The sequence below is a fragment of the Amphibalanus amphitrite genome, unplaced genomic scaffold (genome assembly GCF_019059575.1).
Source record: "Amphibalanus amphitrite isolate SeventyFive unplaced genomic scaffold, NRLGWU_Aamphi_draft 000504F_arrow, whole genome shotgun sequence".
Taxonomy (NCBI): Eukaryota; Metazoa; Arthropoda; class Thecostraca; order Balanomorpha; family Balanidae; genus Amphibalanus; species Amphibalanus amphitrite.
Genome location: NW_024881998.1, coordinates 83474 through 100272, shown reverse-complemented (window position 1 = coordinate 100272; position 16799 = coordinate 83474). Strand labels below are relative to the sequence as shown.

At 50.0% G+C, this 16799-nt stretch overlaps 1 protein-coding gene across 1 annotated transcript in view; it reads left to right on the top strand.

The window, feature by feature from the left end:
- Positions 1–13393, top strand: part of LOC122392868 (histone-lysine N-methyltransferase MECOM-like) — a 56502-nt gene extending 43109 nt beyond the window's left edge. Inside the window, exons 6-7 of the mRNA XM_043388203.1 lie at positions 6622–6751; positions 10444–13393. Coding sequence (XP_043244138.1) covers positions 6622–6751; positions 10444–12466 — 2153 coding nt within the window. The 3' untranslated portion in view covers positions 12467–13393. The remainder of the gene's footprint in view (positions 1–6621; positions 6752–10443) is intronic.
- Positions 13394–16799: the final 3406 nt, after the last annotated feature.

Below are 16799 nucleotides of genomic sequence, written 5' to 3'. Positions count from 1 at the left end.
AGTCATTAACTTTTCTACGTTAATCCCTAGATTTGTATGTTTTTCAATCGATCTTCATCAACAAAACAATCAGAGTTACATATACTGCAATCAAGGAGTTACATATACTGAGCTAGCTTAACCCTCGCCGGACCTATTGGTTTTCTACATACGCGCCGGCCGAGGGGGGGGGGGGGGGTATGACCCCCCCTCGCCGTTTCGCCCCTGGTGGAGCTAGCGCGTCGCGGAAAAAACGAGCGTGTGCGCCGTTACGAGACGCAGAGATTGGTACCCAATTTTAAGGTCCTAGGTCAACCGGTGACCTCTGAGGTCAGGTCAAGTGCCCAGGGTACGGTTCAGTTTTTGGTGAATAACTTCGCAAAAAACGGCCGCAGAGCCGCGATTTTGGCAGCATCGTGTTCGCCTTACTCAGGCGCGTCGAATGATATACTTTTTGTTCGGGTCAGGTCAACTTAGGGTGTTGACCTTAGGTCAAGGTCAGGTCAGCACCCCCAGGTCACGAAGTTGGTCGAAAGAGGTCATGTCGCATATCATTCGATTCGTTAGGTCTTCCTGAGTCCATTGGTGGCTTTCTCGACTCGCTAGCTCAATTTGGTCGGGAGTTATTGACGAAAAACTAATATGACCTTGATGACGTCATAAATGACGTCACGCAAGGTCAACATTGCAAAAGTGACGCAACTTACCTTGCAAGGAGTGCATCAAATCATGATTCTGTGTGCTTGAGATAGTTGGAGATCGTTCCCGACGCCAGAATAGCAGTTTTCATTTTTCCCCATTGACTTATAATGGTGAGGTCACGAAAATGACCTGACCTCATATGACCTTTAGGAAAAATCCGAGATAAACAAGTTGTGAGACTTATAATGGATACTAGATCCTGCAAGTTTCATTTCCCTGTGACATCTCCTCTGGCAGTGAGGGCGTTGCGAAGTTGCGACATCTGAAGACCGTGCAGAGGTTCGCTTATGACGTCATAGGTCAGTGACCTGACCTGACCCAAAAATGCGGTTGGTGTCAAAAGATGCGGCTTGGATCAAAGGTCAAGTATGCCAAGTTTCAGCTCTCTATCGCCAGCGTGTTCGGAGCTATCGCGAAAAAACCCTATGGGGGGCGGCACCCGCCCCCCCCCCTCGGCCGGCGAGGGTTAATACGGACACTGACAATTCAAGTTTCTGAGCAATAAGTGAGATCAATTAATCTGCCAATGAATTGAGTCATGTCGTCTGCGCTTATTGTATTGAGAGGGAAAGGCGTCATTCCCAGTACAATGAAACCCTTTCTGCGGTCAGTTTTTTGGCGAAATAACCCCTACGACATTTAGACAAAGGCTTCTGTACCTATAATTAGCTCAGGTTTCATTCACAGAAACTGGCTCTTAAATAAATTAGTGGACGGCTATTTTTGTGCTAAACCAACCAATGATTTGATTAAACAAATGTATTTCTTTTTTCAAACCGTTCGTCATTCGTAGGACTTTTGATTCTCGTCCCCTTGGTAAAGTTTTTCTTACGGTCTTCATTTTATTAAATTCCAAATCATTTCTAAAATACCTAAAGATGCTATTTGCAGCATGCATAGCACCAATGATGACTACCGAGCCGCAATCGTCCCTGTTTCATCTGACTGGTGCCCTGTAGCCCAGCTTGCGACTCTGAACCCACAGAGAGCTCTCAGCCAATCACAGCGCGGCATTCCGAGTGGCGCCAAAAAGTGGACCCGCCGGATGACAATCCCCGCCGGTGGCGCTCCAGTACACTCTCTGACACTGCACCGGTGCACGGCGCGAGAGCCGAGCGCACTTCAAATACCCACCGGTCTGCTAATGACCACCATGTTAACAACTATGGGACAATGGTCGGAGCGCGCGGGGGCGGCGGGGCGCGGCGGGGGCGGCCGGCGCGCGGGCACGTGCTCCCTGTCTGCCGGGGCCGCCGGCCACCCACACCTCTGTCAGAGACCGTACGGAATCACCTGCCCCGATGGGAGTAAATCACTGGAATCACCAAAAGGTGCGCTCACTCAATGGCGGATCGATGGTGGCAGAGAGTGGACCGGAGACCTGACCGCTGGTACCGGGACAGCTCCTCTCTGTGAGAGTGACCCCGGCTCCTCTGCCCACTCTGCCGAGAGCGGACCATCTCGACACCCACCAGGGATCAGGTAGGACACGGACGACGGCGCAGGTGCACAGAGAGAGAACTGTAAATAGGTGCGGACTGGGGCTGTCCGGCGTCATCTCTTTATTGACTGAAATTTATTTGTATTCAGTCTTATTAGTACAACTGCATTGAAGTAGTGAGCTTGTGCAATATTAAATAGCCTCATTAGGCTCTGCAAACTTGCACGTAAACAAAATGTTATTGAATCGTTTGGATAAAATTCCTTTCAACTCATGGCTCATGCTGATCGCTGCAGTTTCTCTTTAGCTTCAGTGAGCTGATTGGTGAATGGTGATTATATAGGTATTTTTATAATTTGATTTACATTTACATCGATGCAATTTGTAGGTAATGCCTATTACGTTGTCCTTAGAAAACATTTTTTCAGTATAAAGTTCTTTCGTTCAATATTTTTTGACAGATGATGCGATGATAGAAATGCGCAGGCTCCTCAGGCGCATATTTCCATGGTACATTAGGCAGGGGCACCGACTGAACTCTTACTTTGATTCATTTTTTTTTCTGTAAATCCTTCGGCCTTGATGCTTAATGAAATTTCCTTTTAGTAAAACTATCTAATAAAATGTTATTCTATAGCTATAAGCCGAAGAAGGAGACAGACGTAAACGTAGCCTTACTTGGACTTGCATGCTTAGGCAAGGAATTTTAATTCTACTATACCATTCAAACAAACTGCTGGTTCGAGTACCTCCAACTATTTCTTGGCACTACATTCAAAACTGCTTCTACCTTGAAGCTTCACATAACATGCTGCTATCTTATGTTATAGCTATTAGCCTCTCCATTGACACATACGTAATGTTCTTTACAAGTGACGTAGTTTCACGCCTTACGAGCACATAGCATTAGTCTCATGGTGGCTGACTCCACCGTGTGCAAAGCTTTCGGGAGCAAGTGAATGAGTTTTCACCAAATGGATCCTTACAGAAGTTCTTTTCAGCGAAGTGGTCACTCTGGATATAAACCGTCCGATAGCACTTCACAGTAGACAGTCTGGATGTGTTAAGCACTATCGCACATAAAATAAAAATACTTGTAGGCATTCTTTGATGGTACCCGGTACTCACACTATACCGTCTTCATCAAGACATAGTAAAACGCCTTTCGCACTGAAATTCGAAAAGTTTCACCATCACTTCCAGCGTCGGAAAGGGTGAAGTCACGAGTCGTCTGCAGAAGTTCAAATGCTTAATATCTATTGCGGAGCAGTGTGACCATTCGCATGACATATGTAAAATATGCAAAACATCTTGACGAAGTAGGACGCTAGGTCGCACACAATCTGTTCGTTTTCGGGTCCTATGAAGCCTCATCGCGTGGAGGGGTGACATCCCTGCCGTCCCTGTCTGCCAATGAGACCGGGCGAGCCGAGATGGCCGGTCGTCGCCTCCGTCACCTTCTGCAGTGTCGACGTCGACGGATCGATCCGCTCCGCCCGTCGACGTCCGTCGTCCGCAGGGCACAATGAGAGCACATCATTAGAGGCCCGGCGGCGACGGCCCGTTCCCACTGGCCGCCTTTGTGGCCGGCGCAGAGCGGCGGCGGCCGATTCAACCCGACTGGCCGCCGCGCTCATCGATTATAATTGCGCTCAAAGAAGAGTAATTGACCCATTCAAACTTTTACACTTGGCGCTGTGTGATTTCGCCCATATGTTGGCTTATGAAGCGTCGTCAAATATTAAATGGATTCGGCGGACGCCGAGTTATTAGGTGGCGAAATGATGGCCGGCGGTGGTGTTAACTGAGCACTCGGCCGCAGGGCCTCAATTGCCTGCTCGCAGGGCGCCGGTCGTGTAGGGTCAAGTGGCTCGCGGCGCAACAGCTGCCTGTGATAGCCGCTCGGCTGTGTCGGGGAGGGCGAGCGGTCGACGGCCCGGACAGACGGTAGGTCCGCTCAGAACTCAGATCGGGAGGAGAGCTGGCAGATATGGGGTAGAGATGGAGCTGCTTATGTCAGGGTGCAGCTGCAAGTTCTGCAAGGGAATGGGTGAGAGCTAGCCATTTACGGATAATTTGGACTGCTGCTCCTTCCTGACCACTTATGTGCAAGCACTCGTTCAATTAATTTCCTTTATTTTCTTATTCAGAAAAATTTAGAAACGAGGACTAAAATTATAAGTTATCAGGTGTTAATTCATATTTGGTAGCGATATTTCTTCCCTTGCAAATTGCACACAGTTACTTTTAAGTTTAAGCTTAGATTAATGGACTGTCTATGTCTATTCTTGCGTCCATTTCATTGTCTTGTATCAAGTCTTCATCTTGGGTCTTCAATGACTCGAGCATATGCAGACGAGAGGGAGCGTGGGATACTAAGCACTAAGCCAGGGTATAGAATGCTTGTTTGCGCAGGGGTGTGGGAGCCGGTTTTCTAGCATCTACTTTTCACATTACACATTTAACGTCATATAATTAGCAAATCTTGATGATGACCAGATCATGACCATTGACCAGTATTAGTAGCATGGGGGAGTCTCAGAGGCAAATATGTGATCTAGCTGATTTTTAAACAAGTTTGTTGATGCAGCTTTGACTGTTTCTTCTGGCAAGCCATTCCAAACATTCACTACTCTGTTGCTGAAAAATTTGGTCCTGAACAAGCATGCTGACCTCCTCTTCTTCAACGTGAAACAATGACCCCTCGTTCTATCTTGAGTAGCAACTTCAAAGAACTGGTCTGGATCTACATTTGCTTTTCCCGTCAGGATTTTGAAAGTTTCTATAAGATCACCCCTCAGCATCCTTTCTTTAAAACTTGGAATCTTAAGCTTCTTCAGACGTTCTGAGTATGGCATGGTATTAATTCCTTTGACAAGTTTTGTTGCCCGACGTTGTACTTTCTCAAGTGTTTCAATGTCTTTGGCTGTGTATGGTCCTGCAGCTTGAATGCAATATTCCAAATGTGGTCGGATATCCGTTGTGTACAGTATCTTGAAATTGGTTACATCAATTCTGTCAAATGTCATCTTCAGCAGCCTAAGAGCCATAACAATTATCTATAATAGAGCTTTGCTTTATTATAGATAATTGATTCAATTCATCTCATCTCATTTGCCCATTTATTGATGTATTCATTCATTCATTCATTCATTCATTCATTCATTCAATTATTGAATCACTAATTCATTTATCATTTATCATCATCATTTATGCGGTAAAGTAATTCAACAGTGATAAGTAACGCGAATTTTTGGAAGTTGGCTGTTCAACAACAGATAATGTCACGTGCCGCTTGATGAATTTTATTTGTGTTGATGACGTCACCAATCTTCTTTGCATATAAGCGCTGCGAAAATCGCGTATACCGGCTCGCCTGCCCGTCCAGTTACTTCGTACTAACGTTTCAGCAAACCCTTTAAAAACTTAGGACTTATCAAAGTCATGTTAAGTTATGTTTTAAAGTCATTTTTTCCCAGGAAATTAGTTATGTATGGTCACTTTTCGGATTATTCTCTGGGATAATAATATCTAACTCACAAGTCCATATATTTCGGATGATATTGCTCACCCTTGGTCACTGGACAAAATAAAAACAATTACATGTATGAAAAACCACACACCAGAATTATTCCCTAGACGGGTTACATTTTTCAAAAATATATCACTTGCCAAAAAACTGACACGGTCTTTTAGCTTTTTGGCAAGTGATATATTTTTGAAAAATGTAACCCGTCTAGGGAATAATTTTGGTGTGTGGTTTTTCATACATGTAATTGTTTTTATTTTGTCCAGTGACCAAGGGTGAGCAATATCATCCGAAATATATGGACTTGTGAGTTAGATATTATTATCCCAGAGAATAATCCGAAAAGTGACCATACATAACTTAGGACTTGTCTCTGGCGGTGCAGGCGGGCTTTTGCGTTGCAAAGCTTTGTCCGCCAGGGTACGATCGTTTTCGGCACGGCGCTCTTCTGTATGGTGTCGAGTTGATTTATTATCTTTTGAAGAAGACGCTTGCATTTTGATACTGTGAGATAACGGTTTGAGGATCGAATCCCAGAGGTGACATGTTTTCCGCCATTTAACGTTTACATGGCTTCACAGCATAAAGGAAAAACTTATGCATCACGCTAGGACTGCTCCGGTTGTTTTTCAATAGAAAAACACAATTTTAACGAATAGTGTTTGTCTTTTCAAACAACCTGCGGTTATAGTAGACGGAAAGTTCAAAGTCGGACACATATTTTTCATTCCTGCACATTTTGTACACATACGACACAATTACTGACACTTCTTTGAGACACCGAGCATAATAACTAGGTACACTACATAATAACTGTACCACCGAAACATATCACACGACAAAGAAGACCAATGATACTGACCATCTGATAGCACTTCAGTCCGGTCCTCACATCCCACGACGGGCGCGGTGTGCGGCCGAGGTACTCAGTCGCTGTCCGCTGAACAGTCCCTAACCTCCTCTGTTGCAGAGGGCGACAGGCCAGAGAGCGCCGACGAGAAGAGGGCAGAGCAGCAGCGACGGGAGGAGGAGCTCATCGACGAGGAGGAGGAGAAGGAAAAGTGCATCACCTGCGGCAAGACCTTCCTCACCATCTTCGAGTGAGTACCTGAACACAAAAACACATCAAGCACACACAAAACACAACACACATCCGGAGGCACAACACTTATTCATCGCCATCCTTTTCTTTCTACCAACATGTCCAGCTTTACTAACTATATTTCCTCTCGCAAAAGCATCACCTGTGGAAACGTTCGAGGTTTGTCAGATCAGCTATCACGGATGGCAGACGTCCAACAGTCCACATTTATTGTCCAGTGCAGTCATGTCCTGACCATACTCCCCGGACCGAACTGGTCGATGCTATCTGGTCTAACTGTTCTGGCCGATGACTGGACCGGCGTCGTGCAGTTCCGGTCCCCTCCCCTCCCTTACGTCCCCCCGGCGTCCCCCTCGTGGTAATTACAGGTGTGATAGTTGGCACCGACGGCCGCAGACCACTCCGACGCGTTCATGGGCTGCACAGATTGTGTCGGCTCAAAGGGAACTGACGGGGGTGCCAGACAACGCTACCATACGCGCGTCACACACATGATCGGGACGTTTGAACTGACGGGCTGTCACACATTCGAGACAGATTTTTATGCCAAGGCCTCCGCGCCAGCGAGCATATAATAGGGCGCTGATAATTGTTGGTCATGTCATTTAGTGTTGGCGCGTGCTTGCTGAAAATTGTCCCCACCGCCGGCGGATGTGGAGAGCCGATCGTGCATAAATCATACGCTGCGCGAGCCAGCGGCACGGACTGTGGTGACCAGGTGGTCTATGGTTGAATGAGTGAGCGATCAACTGACCGACGAGCGGGTGGACGAACAGACGGACAGACGGACAGACGGACAGACGGACAGACGGACGGACGGACGGACGGACAGACGGACAGACGTACAAACGGACAGACACGGATATACAGATGGACGGACAGACAGACGGACAGACGGACAGACGTACAGACGGACAGACACGGGTATACAGATGGACGGACAGATAAATGGTCAGACGGACGTACAAGCAGGCGGATACACGGACAGACAGGACAGACGGAACAGACGGATAGATGGAAAGACTGATATACGAACAGACGGACAGACGGAGCAGACAGAGCAGACGAACAGGTGGACAAACAGACCGGACAGTCCGGCACTGATTTAATAACATTCATGCTGTCAGGCGGCAGCTGTCCTATCCAGTGTTCATGGAGCGAGGTGCGAGCTGTCCAATGTCCATTGGTGACAGCCGACAGGTAGACTGTCCTGGCGGTCAGCCGCAAGCACAGTGTCCTGTTAGTTGAGAGCTGATCCAGAGACAAGCTTCCCGGACAACGGAAGCGCCAACATGCTTACCTCTCAGTTGACAAGCACAATATACTTGGTGCCCAGCTGCCCAGTGACTGCTGGTTTCAGGGTGACCGCGACCAAAGCGCAGATAAATGGCGGCCATTTTCGTACTGACGGGAGAGTGAACCAAAACACCTGGTCAAAATGTGTTGGCAGTGAATCGCAGTTTCGATAATCGAGCAAGCCAGACAGTGAATACGCCAGGTGAATTAAAATCTGGCAGCGACCGATTTTTCATGTGCACGTAATGTTTCGTTTTATCCAATCATGATAAAACCTGCCATTTATATTGCTATGAGATACGTATACTCATATAAGAAGAACAATATCTGTTTATTTTCTAGTAACTAGTAACTAACCAATTAATTAAAATATTTTACCCTTTCCTATAGAGCGTCTCCTGTTCAATATCATAGTTAACTCATGCACTGTTGAATGAAACCTGTTGGTTACCGAACACGTTTTCGTGAGCCAATTTCACGGAAACATTCCACAAAACCCACGCTGCTCACGCTAGGCATTCCACTTTTGCCATTCATTGGAGAGGAGCACCTGGCGCATCCCGGCACGTCAGACGTGTTTCCGCCCAATTTGTCGGCTCTGACCTCAACCGGCCTTAGTCACGCCACTGGCGGCCGGTGTGGGGGTCATTTAGGGACCCCCTCCGGTGTGGGGGTCAGTCAGTGGCCGGCGCGCATGCGCACTGAGTCCGAGCCTGTCCCCGGCTGTCGATGAATGAAATACCATCAAAGGGTGTCATCGCTGGGGGGCTGGTAGGGCGCGGGCTGGTGCGCCGGGCGGGGCCGAACAGGTGCTGGCGGTGGGGGCGTCGATGACCGGTAATTACGTCACCTCTGCCGTGGCCGCCGCCCGCCCGGACGATATATGAATGGTGGCATCCGCGCCGGACTGGTCGCAGCTGCGCCACCGGGCGGGGCCGTGGCGATCGCGCCGCGCTTCCTGCGCACGGTGACGATATTGGCGCACCACCCTGTGCCGACCGGTCAGACGAAAATGGGGCCTATGCAGCTCCCATACACTATATAACAAACACAGTAAACACTCATAGACCAACTCAAGATTAGATGCATGGCAAGTTTTGAAGACTGTAGGCTGAAGCTAACGCAATTCTGGGCACAAAAATGCCAATAACAATAGGTGTTAATTTTATCCCACAATTTGTTCTGGTGTTCAAGAGTTATTTCGAATGTCTGGGTTCGGTATCAAAATAATGCAGCGTTAAAAGATGGCTAAAAATATTAATTATCCCTTTGCAATAGCAATAATCCATGCAATAAATTCGCATGTCGTTACCATGACAATGTACGAGCAACGAGTCAAATGAATGAAGTGCCGCCCTGTCGTTTGACCCAGTTTAGACAATTACACGCCATGACCGACCGTATGGTAATTCCGCGTCATCATAGCTGTTCAATGAACGGGCGGTCTAAAACGTTGGTTTGACCAGGCTCAATATCTAAATCACACGTGCCGAGTCGTTACCGCAGCTCAGCCGCGGTCACGGGCCGGACTGGCAGCTGGGCTGACCGCAGAGTAGTCATAGCAGAGTGGCACGCACCGCCGCGCCGGCAGCGGCCAGCGGGCAGGACACGAGTCGCTTCCTGCGCTGGGGCTGGTGGGTTAGATAGGGTCGGCTAAGCATACAGCGACCCGTGGCTACCGACCACGGACAGTGGTCTAATCGTGATCTCTTACAAGTACAATGACCTATTGATGCATAGACAGCGACCTTGTGGCCACTGACCACTGGACGGAGACCACTGCCATTAATCGAGTGATGGCCACAGACAACGACTTAGTACTGGTGACAAACAAATATATCTGATGCCCAATGATGGCTTCGATAGCCAGCAACGCGGTTGGCTAACTGTTCGACGGACAAATAGAGGGTGACTCCTGTCCGTCTCTGACCCAATCACCGTGGAGAGAAGGCGGTACCGAGGTCACCTGTCAACAAACGGTGTCAGTCACGCGCTGCGGAGAGTGGCACATGACACAAACAATGTGTCGGTGAATGATGTTTACGACGATCGGCCTAAGGTAGCGGCGTGGAATAAATATGCTTCAGAGAAACACCAGTCAGCCACTGATTCCTGAATCCAATATAAGTAGTCATTTTCCGAGGTATACATTTAGTAACTGAAAACCAAACATTAATAAGGTATCCGTTTCATTTGTGTAACGCACGTAGATGTGGACGGGAAGACTTACAAGTCGCCCGATTACGCAACTAGTATTGACGAATGCACTGCCAGGGCCGGCGACCGGTCTGTTCCATGGATGTAGCCGGGTAGCCCTGGTGTCTTTCTGACCTGTAGCATTTTTGATTCATTAACTTCGTGGTGTAACCGCTGTGTCTCTGTCTCTGCCGGCAGGTTGGACGAGCACGCCGCCTCGGTTCACCACTACCCCGCCGGCGCGTTCAAGTGCGACTATTGCTCTCAGGCGTTCGCGCTCAACGCCAACCTCATCAAACACAAGGCCGAACAGCACGGCGAGTACCGCAAGTACCCGTGCGAGAACTGCACGCGGGTGTTCCGCGACCCCAGTGCGCTGCAGAAGCACATCCGAGCTCAGCACGTGGGAGCTCGAGCTCACGCCTGTCCCGAGTGTGGCAAAACGTTCGCGACCAGCTCCGGTCTGAAGCAGCACACGCACATCCACTCTAGCGTCAAACCATTCCGGTGTGAGGTCTGCCAGAAGGCGTACACCCAGTTCTCCAACCTGTGCCGACACAAGCGTAACCACGTCGACTGTCGCAAGCAGATCAAGTGCGGTCGCTGCTCTCAGGTGTTTAGTCACGAGACATCTCTGACCAAACACAAGCGGTTCTGCGACTCGGCCGCCGCGCCCCGTTTCGGGTCAGCCGCTGTGGAGAAGCCGTCCGCCGGCGCGCCGCCAGGGATGACGCTGCCGCCGAACGCTAGCCCGCTGATGTCGCTCTATCCGCGGCTGGGGCTGCCGTTCTGCACGCCACCGCTGCTCGCCGAGTATGGGTCTCTGGTGCCGCCGACACCGGCCGGCCTAGCGGCGCACCCGTTCCTACGACACCCGTTCCTGATGTCACTGCCTAAGGTGGAGCCGACGACAGCGTTTGAGGCCGGACAGCAGACGGGGACACCGGCTCCCACTCAGCAGACCACCGACAAAGAGACGGAGGGCACTGCCCCGGGCGCTGCTGCCGCCCCCGCTACCCCCGCTCCGGCGGCGGAACAGGAGAGGAGCAGGTCACGGTCTCAGGAGCGGTCCAAGGAGCGGGCTGATCGGTCCGCTAGCCCGGAGAGCTGGCCGCGGAAGGTGCCGACCCCGGCCAAGAAGGAGTCCAAAGGATTTGTCTCAATCCTAGCGCACCTCAAGGACTCGGAGAAGACGTCACGCAGTCCGTCTCCCCGCCGGGCCACGGAGACAAAAAAGTCGGGTGACCAGCCGCTGGACCTCAGCAAAAAGCCCGACGAGCTGTTCCCTGGCTTCGGCGCGGCGCCGCCGGCTGAGGCCGTCGCTCCAAAGCCGGAGGAGCCGGCGGCGGCCGAGCCGGCGCCCGAGCTGCCCACTCCGTTTGGCTCGCCGGCCGGTTTCCCAGGTCTGTCGGGCAAGTTTCCTTTGATGGCCTACCCGCGGCCGATCCATCCCTTCATGGAGAGCATGTACGGCGGCCTGGAGAAGACGGGCTGCCTGACGCCGTACGGCGCCGGCCTGCCCGGCTCCTCACTGAGCCCCTACTCGATGCGCTACCCGTACAACCCCTACCTGAACCCGGTCCTGGCGCAGAGGTCGTTCGACCTGATGAGGGCACAGATGCCGGGCCTGACTCGACCCTACCAAGACGTACTAAACGTGCACACTCAGCGAGCCAAGGATCGCTACTCGTGCAAGTTCTGCGGCAAAATCTTCCCCCGCTCGGCCAACCTGACGCGCCACCTGCGCACGCACACCGGCGAGCAGCCGTACAAGTGCAAATACTGCGAGCGCTCGTTCAGCATCTCGTCAAACCTGCAGCGTCATGTGCGTAACATTCACAACAAGGAGAAGCCGTTCCGGTGTCCGCTGTGTGACCGCTGTTTCGGCCAGCAGACCAACCTGGACCGGCACCTGAGGAAACACGAGCAGGGGGTCGCCAACCTGGGCTCAGACAGCCCCGACTCGACCCATAACGAGTCCGGCTACACGGACGAGATCCGCAACTTTGTCGACAAGGTGACCGACGGCAGCGCCACCTACAACTCGAGCGACGACGATGAAGCGCCCCCTGGCAAGCGGGCGCGCTCTGTCTCGCCGAGTCCGACCATGGTACCGACCAGCTCTCGGCTATCCGCCCTGGAGTCGCCCGGGGCGACCCGTCTCACCGCCATCGACCCGTTCGACCGGTCACGTGACTGTGTGACCTCGCCGAGCAGCTAGAGAGGTGCCCGGAGGGGCGTTCAGAGGCCAGTACACAGCCGGGCGAGCCGCGCCACCCCGGACAACTATCGACAGTCGAGAGCACGACATAGTCGCGTTCTAGTCTACGGCATTGTTTTGTGCGCGCGTGATGTCACCTCGAATGTGTGGGGTGTTCAGTGTCTGTACAGTTGCGCCTGTAGCGTGCTCGACGTGTGTACAGCGTGCGTTCTGCGATCGTTTGTGATGTGATATGGTGGATCCGAGCTCCGTTTGATGATTTATGTTGCTATTCAGTTCCTAAGAAGTGTGTTACTGAAGCCTCGCGTGAGTACCATGGCACGCGCTGCTGGCTTTCACATTTAGCGAGCTTACAAAAGGCATGTCTGCGCCTCGCCCCCGTATCCGTTACCGTGTCCAGAGCACACAGATCTGGAGAGGATCACACATGTTCGCTTACGAATCTAAGTAACCATGACTGGGAGCTCTCTGGGCGCCGGTCGCCGTTAGTTTTATGCTTAGACTGTGCTGGCACACAAGCATTTCACTGCACCACATCAGCACATCGGCGTTTGCATATTTATTTTCGCACCACCCTCGCATTGCTCCAATGATCTGAGTCACCCCTGAAGTTGTGCACTAGCCGCGCCCCACCTATATCCGTGCCCGTGTTCCGTGAGCGACCCCAGTCAAGTCATCGGCCGACCAGTATTATACGGTAGATTATTTTTGTTTTGTAGCGCCGAGTGTATCGATCGAGTCCATCAGCGTATTTCTGTTCTGCTGCGACCCAGAGGCGACCACCTGCGCCGTGGTCACGCGTATTGAACATATCCGTTTTCCCGTGAATGTAATGTACATTTGATTGAATGCGTCTTAATGCGGTGAGATTTTAATATTATATCAGCAATAAACTGTTACAATAAAAATTGACGATTTTGGACAAAAGTCGTTGATCGATTTGGTGCACGGTGAGTTAATCAGGTATAGACTGAAGTGAGAAAATGAGAGGAAGAGCCAGAAACGTAATTCAACAATTGGCGTTTCTAAACACGCATCCACAAGTATGAAAGTGCATTTAAGTTAACGACAAATTAATCTGACTCAAGATGCCCTCGTCGTAAAAAATACCGTCGCCTGGCTAGCAAACTACCTATATTGCACAAATAAAAAACAGGACAATGAGCATTTGGAGGGGTGCCCGTGCGACCTGCACGATTTTTGGAACTCTCCTACGCTCGGAACCAACTTCAAGAAGATGTTAATTTTAGTTAGGTAGGAAGGTACCCTCATGCTCACATAATGGTACCGCTGGGTCTAGAAACTGGTGTCTGATTTGCCACCTCCAACTCTAATTTACTACAGCTACCAACTCATTTAATTCTAACTCCACAACAATCGTGCTATTTTAATGAATATTAATAATTATAGCACCCACAGCACGTCTGGTACGGAATCTAGCCCCCAGGCGGCGAAGAGAAGAACTAACGCCATTGTAGGTGTCGCCACCTCTGCGCCCAACGTCCAGGCAGCCAGCGCTGCCCACCCCGGCCCGTGACGGGCAGCCACCGTGCCGCCGCCTTCCCGTGCCGTGCCGCCGTGCCGTGCCGTCGGGGCCTCCCCTCGTCGCCTTGGTCCCACTGACACGACGATGAAACCGAAAGCACGGCGGAAAATTCACGTGAGCTGTTTTAGCGAAACGTGCCCCGCCCGGCCGGCGGAGCGGCGCGGCGGCTCGTGTTCGGTGCCGGCTGGCCGACCACGGCTGCCGGCTGGAGGACGGGCGGTGCGTCCCGCGCGGGGCGACACACTGGCACACTGCGGCCACGGGCTGTGATGTAATCGGCTCAGCTGGCCTTATGCAGGCAAGGGCAAAGGGTGAGCCTAACAAAAAAAAACTTGAAATTCACCAACACGTTATTTAAGACGGTTGGAGCGTAAATCAAAACCCAACAATTTTGCAACAGTTTTGATTGGGTCGAATGTAAATGACAAAAAAAAGGCAAATTTAAAGCCCCTTCAAAGTGCTTTTTTCTCGGCTGAACAGTACCTGATTCGAAGACAATTACCTATCGTCGCTCAATGCTCATCACGAATACATACCTACTCATACCGCCTTTTAAACCGCGCCCCGTAGGGCTATCCGCGGACCCTGCCACACGGTCCACACGTAAGTACATACTTACATACAGCCGTTTCGGGCCCCCTAAGATCTCAAACATTTACCTGTCGAGTTTCAAAATTCAAACGGCATTCGATAGCCTCACCACAGCATTACCTTGTGACCAAATTTCATTGAGCTCAGCCCAACCGATGACGTCACAGTTCAGATCAAAGGTCGCGTTTTCACCGTTTACCGGCATTTCAAGAAATGTATTGTGAAATCGAGTAAATTTGTAAGCTATTGAAAATCCAAAAATTGAGTTTAAAAATTTGACGTCATCATTTTTGAACAGTAATGAGTAAGGTATTTTTTCGCTATAACTTAGCCAAAAAATGAGTTATCGATCTGAAATTTGGTATGTGGATAGAACACGGTAGGTACTATCACATATATTTCGGTTTTCTCGAAATTCGGAAAACATTTGGGATTTTTTGGCTATCATATCCAAAAAATCGCTTTTCGATTTTTGGGGGTCAAAATCCAAGCATTTCAGAAATCCGGATAGCAGTTTTATGCTTTATAGCCCTGTTAATTCTACATTTTTATGTTTTTAACATTTTTCTGTATCTTCAAAGCTGTATGTAGGTCTGACAGCTATTCTCGTGAAACCTTTTTTGGGGGAAAGGTCGAAAATGGCAGAACATGACGTCATTTCGAGTACCACACTCGGTAATCTACAGTTGAGCTGCTCTACCTGCGTGAAAGTCTCGAGATTATTTCCACATCTAGAGTATGGCATGGGACATGGGCACTGGGTAGCTGCTGTCTGCTGTAACCCTCAGCAGTCACAGCTCTACTCTGTGATCAGTGGTGGCTCACGTGTCATGGAACAGTGCGGTGCCACAAATAGCATCGCGACTAGGCATTGACAAACCGCAAATGACAGCTCGCGTAATGCACACAGATGATCACGTTTCTCCTGCGGATGTGCATGTCATGGCCACATTGGTGCCTAGCTCTATCGACCATGTCGTCGTTAGCAGGGTAATATCACTTCTGTGCCATAAAGCTGGACAGAAAATATGAATATTCAAGACGCACGCCCAGAAAACTGAGGTGCCAACATCAGCTCAGTCTCCGGCAGCGGAAGTGTGTGTTTTTTATTTTGGGCGATATATGTATGCTATTATCAGACATGACTTACGTCTAGTAATTTGTCACAACAAAAAGCATCGTCTTTTTGAAAATGTGTAATTACATGCATCTGAAGTTGTACCTTTAGTCACTGGCTCAAATTTTGCAGTTTATAACGTCACATTAGCTTTTCTCTGATCCTGAGCTTGAGCTCTTGTCATAAAGCTTATCTACATGCATCACGTTTATAACTTTGTGGTCGGTCATAACTTATTACACCGTTCCAATTTTCGAACAGCATTTGCAGCATTATCAGACGTCGATGTTACTTGTAACCAAGCCATGCGTGATACAGGGCGCTTTAATTTTTTGTTGCATCAGACGTCTATTAGTGGCATCCGGAATCGTTGCTGAGATACGTGCGTTGTCTAAGTTTTGACAAATTTCCTCGTCACGTAGGGGAGAACCAAGACTCTGGTGGCGCGTGATCACCGCCTGCGCGACGTACCGTCCGTGGAAAGCCAGCAGCACACCCGCTGATTTGGTAAACTTTCACTGATGGGACCCCACCGGAGCGCTGTAACCACACCACTAGCACCACCTCAACGTATTTTTAGCGTCGAGCTGCCAGTGGCACCAGCAGCCGTCATGCGAGGGCTGCACGTCCGTCATGCGAGACCCGCACGTCCGTCATGCGAGACCCGCACGTCCGATGAGCAAACTGCACGCGTCGTGATGGGCGCTCTTCATGCGTGTTTATCTCTTATGCAACGTGGCCTTTCTTCCAACAACTATTGCATATGTGGAGATGAGTCGCTGAAATTGTCGACATGCACGACATACCAAACTAGAGCGCATGGAAAAGCAGCACGATATCAGGGCTGCTTTATCTGCGTACCCGCACAGATTAGCAAAGCCCATGGCAATGGCTTGTCGATGTAAGCGTGACATGATCAGATTCAAAGACAGTCTTTATGTGATATGTCAGTCAATCGCTGTTCGTTGTCTGTCAGACAGTCTCTGTTCGTTATCTGTCAGTCTCTTTCCGCTGTCTGTCAGTCTCTGTGCGTTGTCTGTCAGTCTCTGATCATTGTCTCTCAGTCAGTCTCTGTCCGC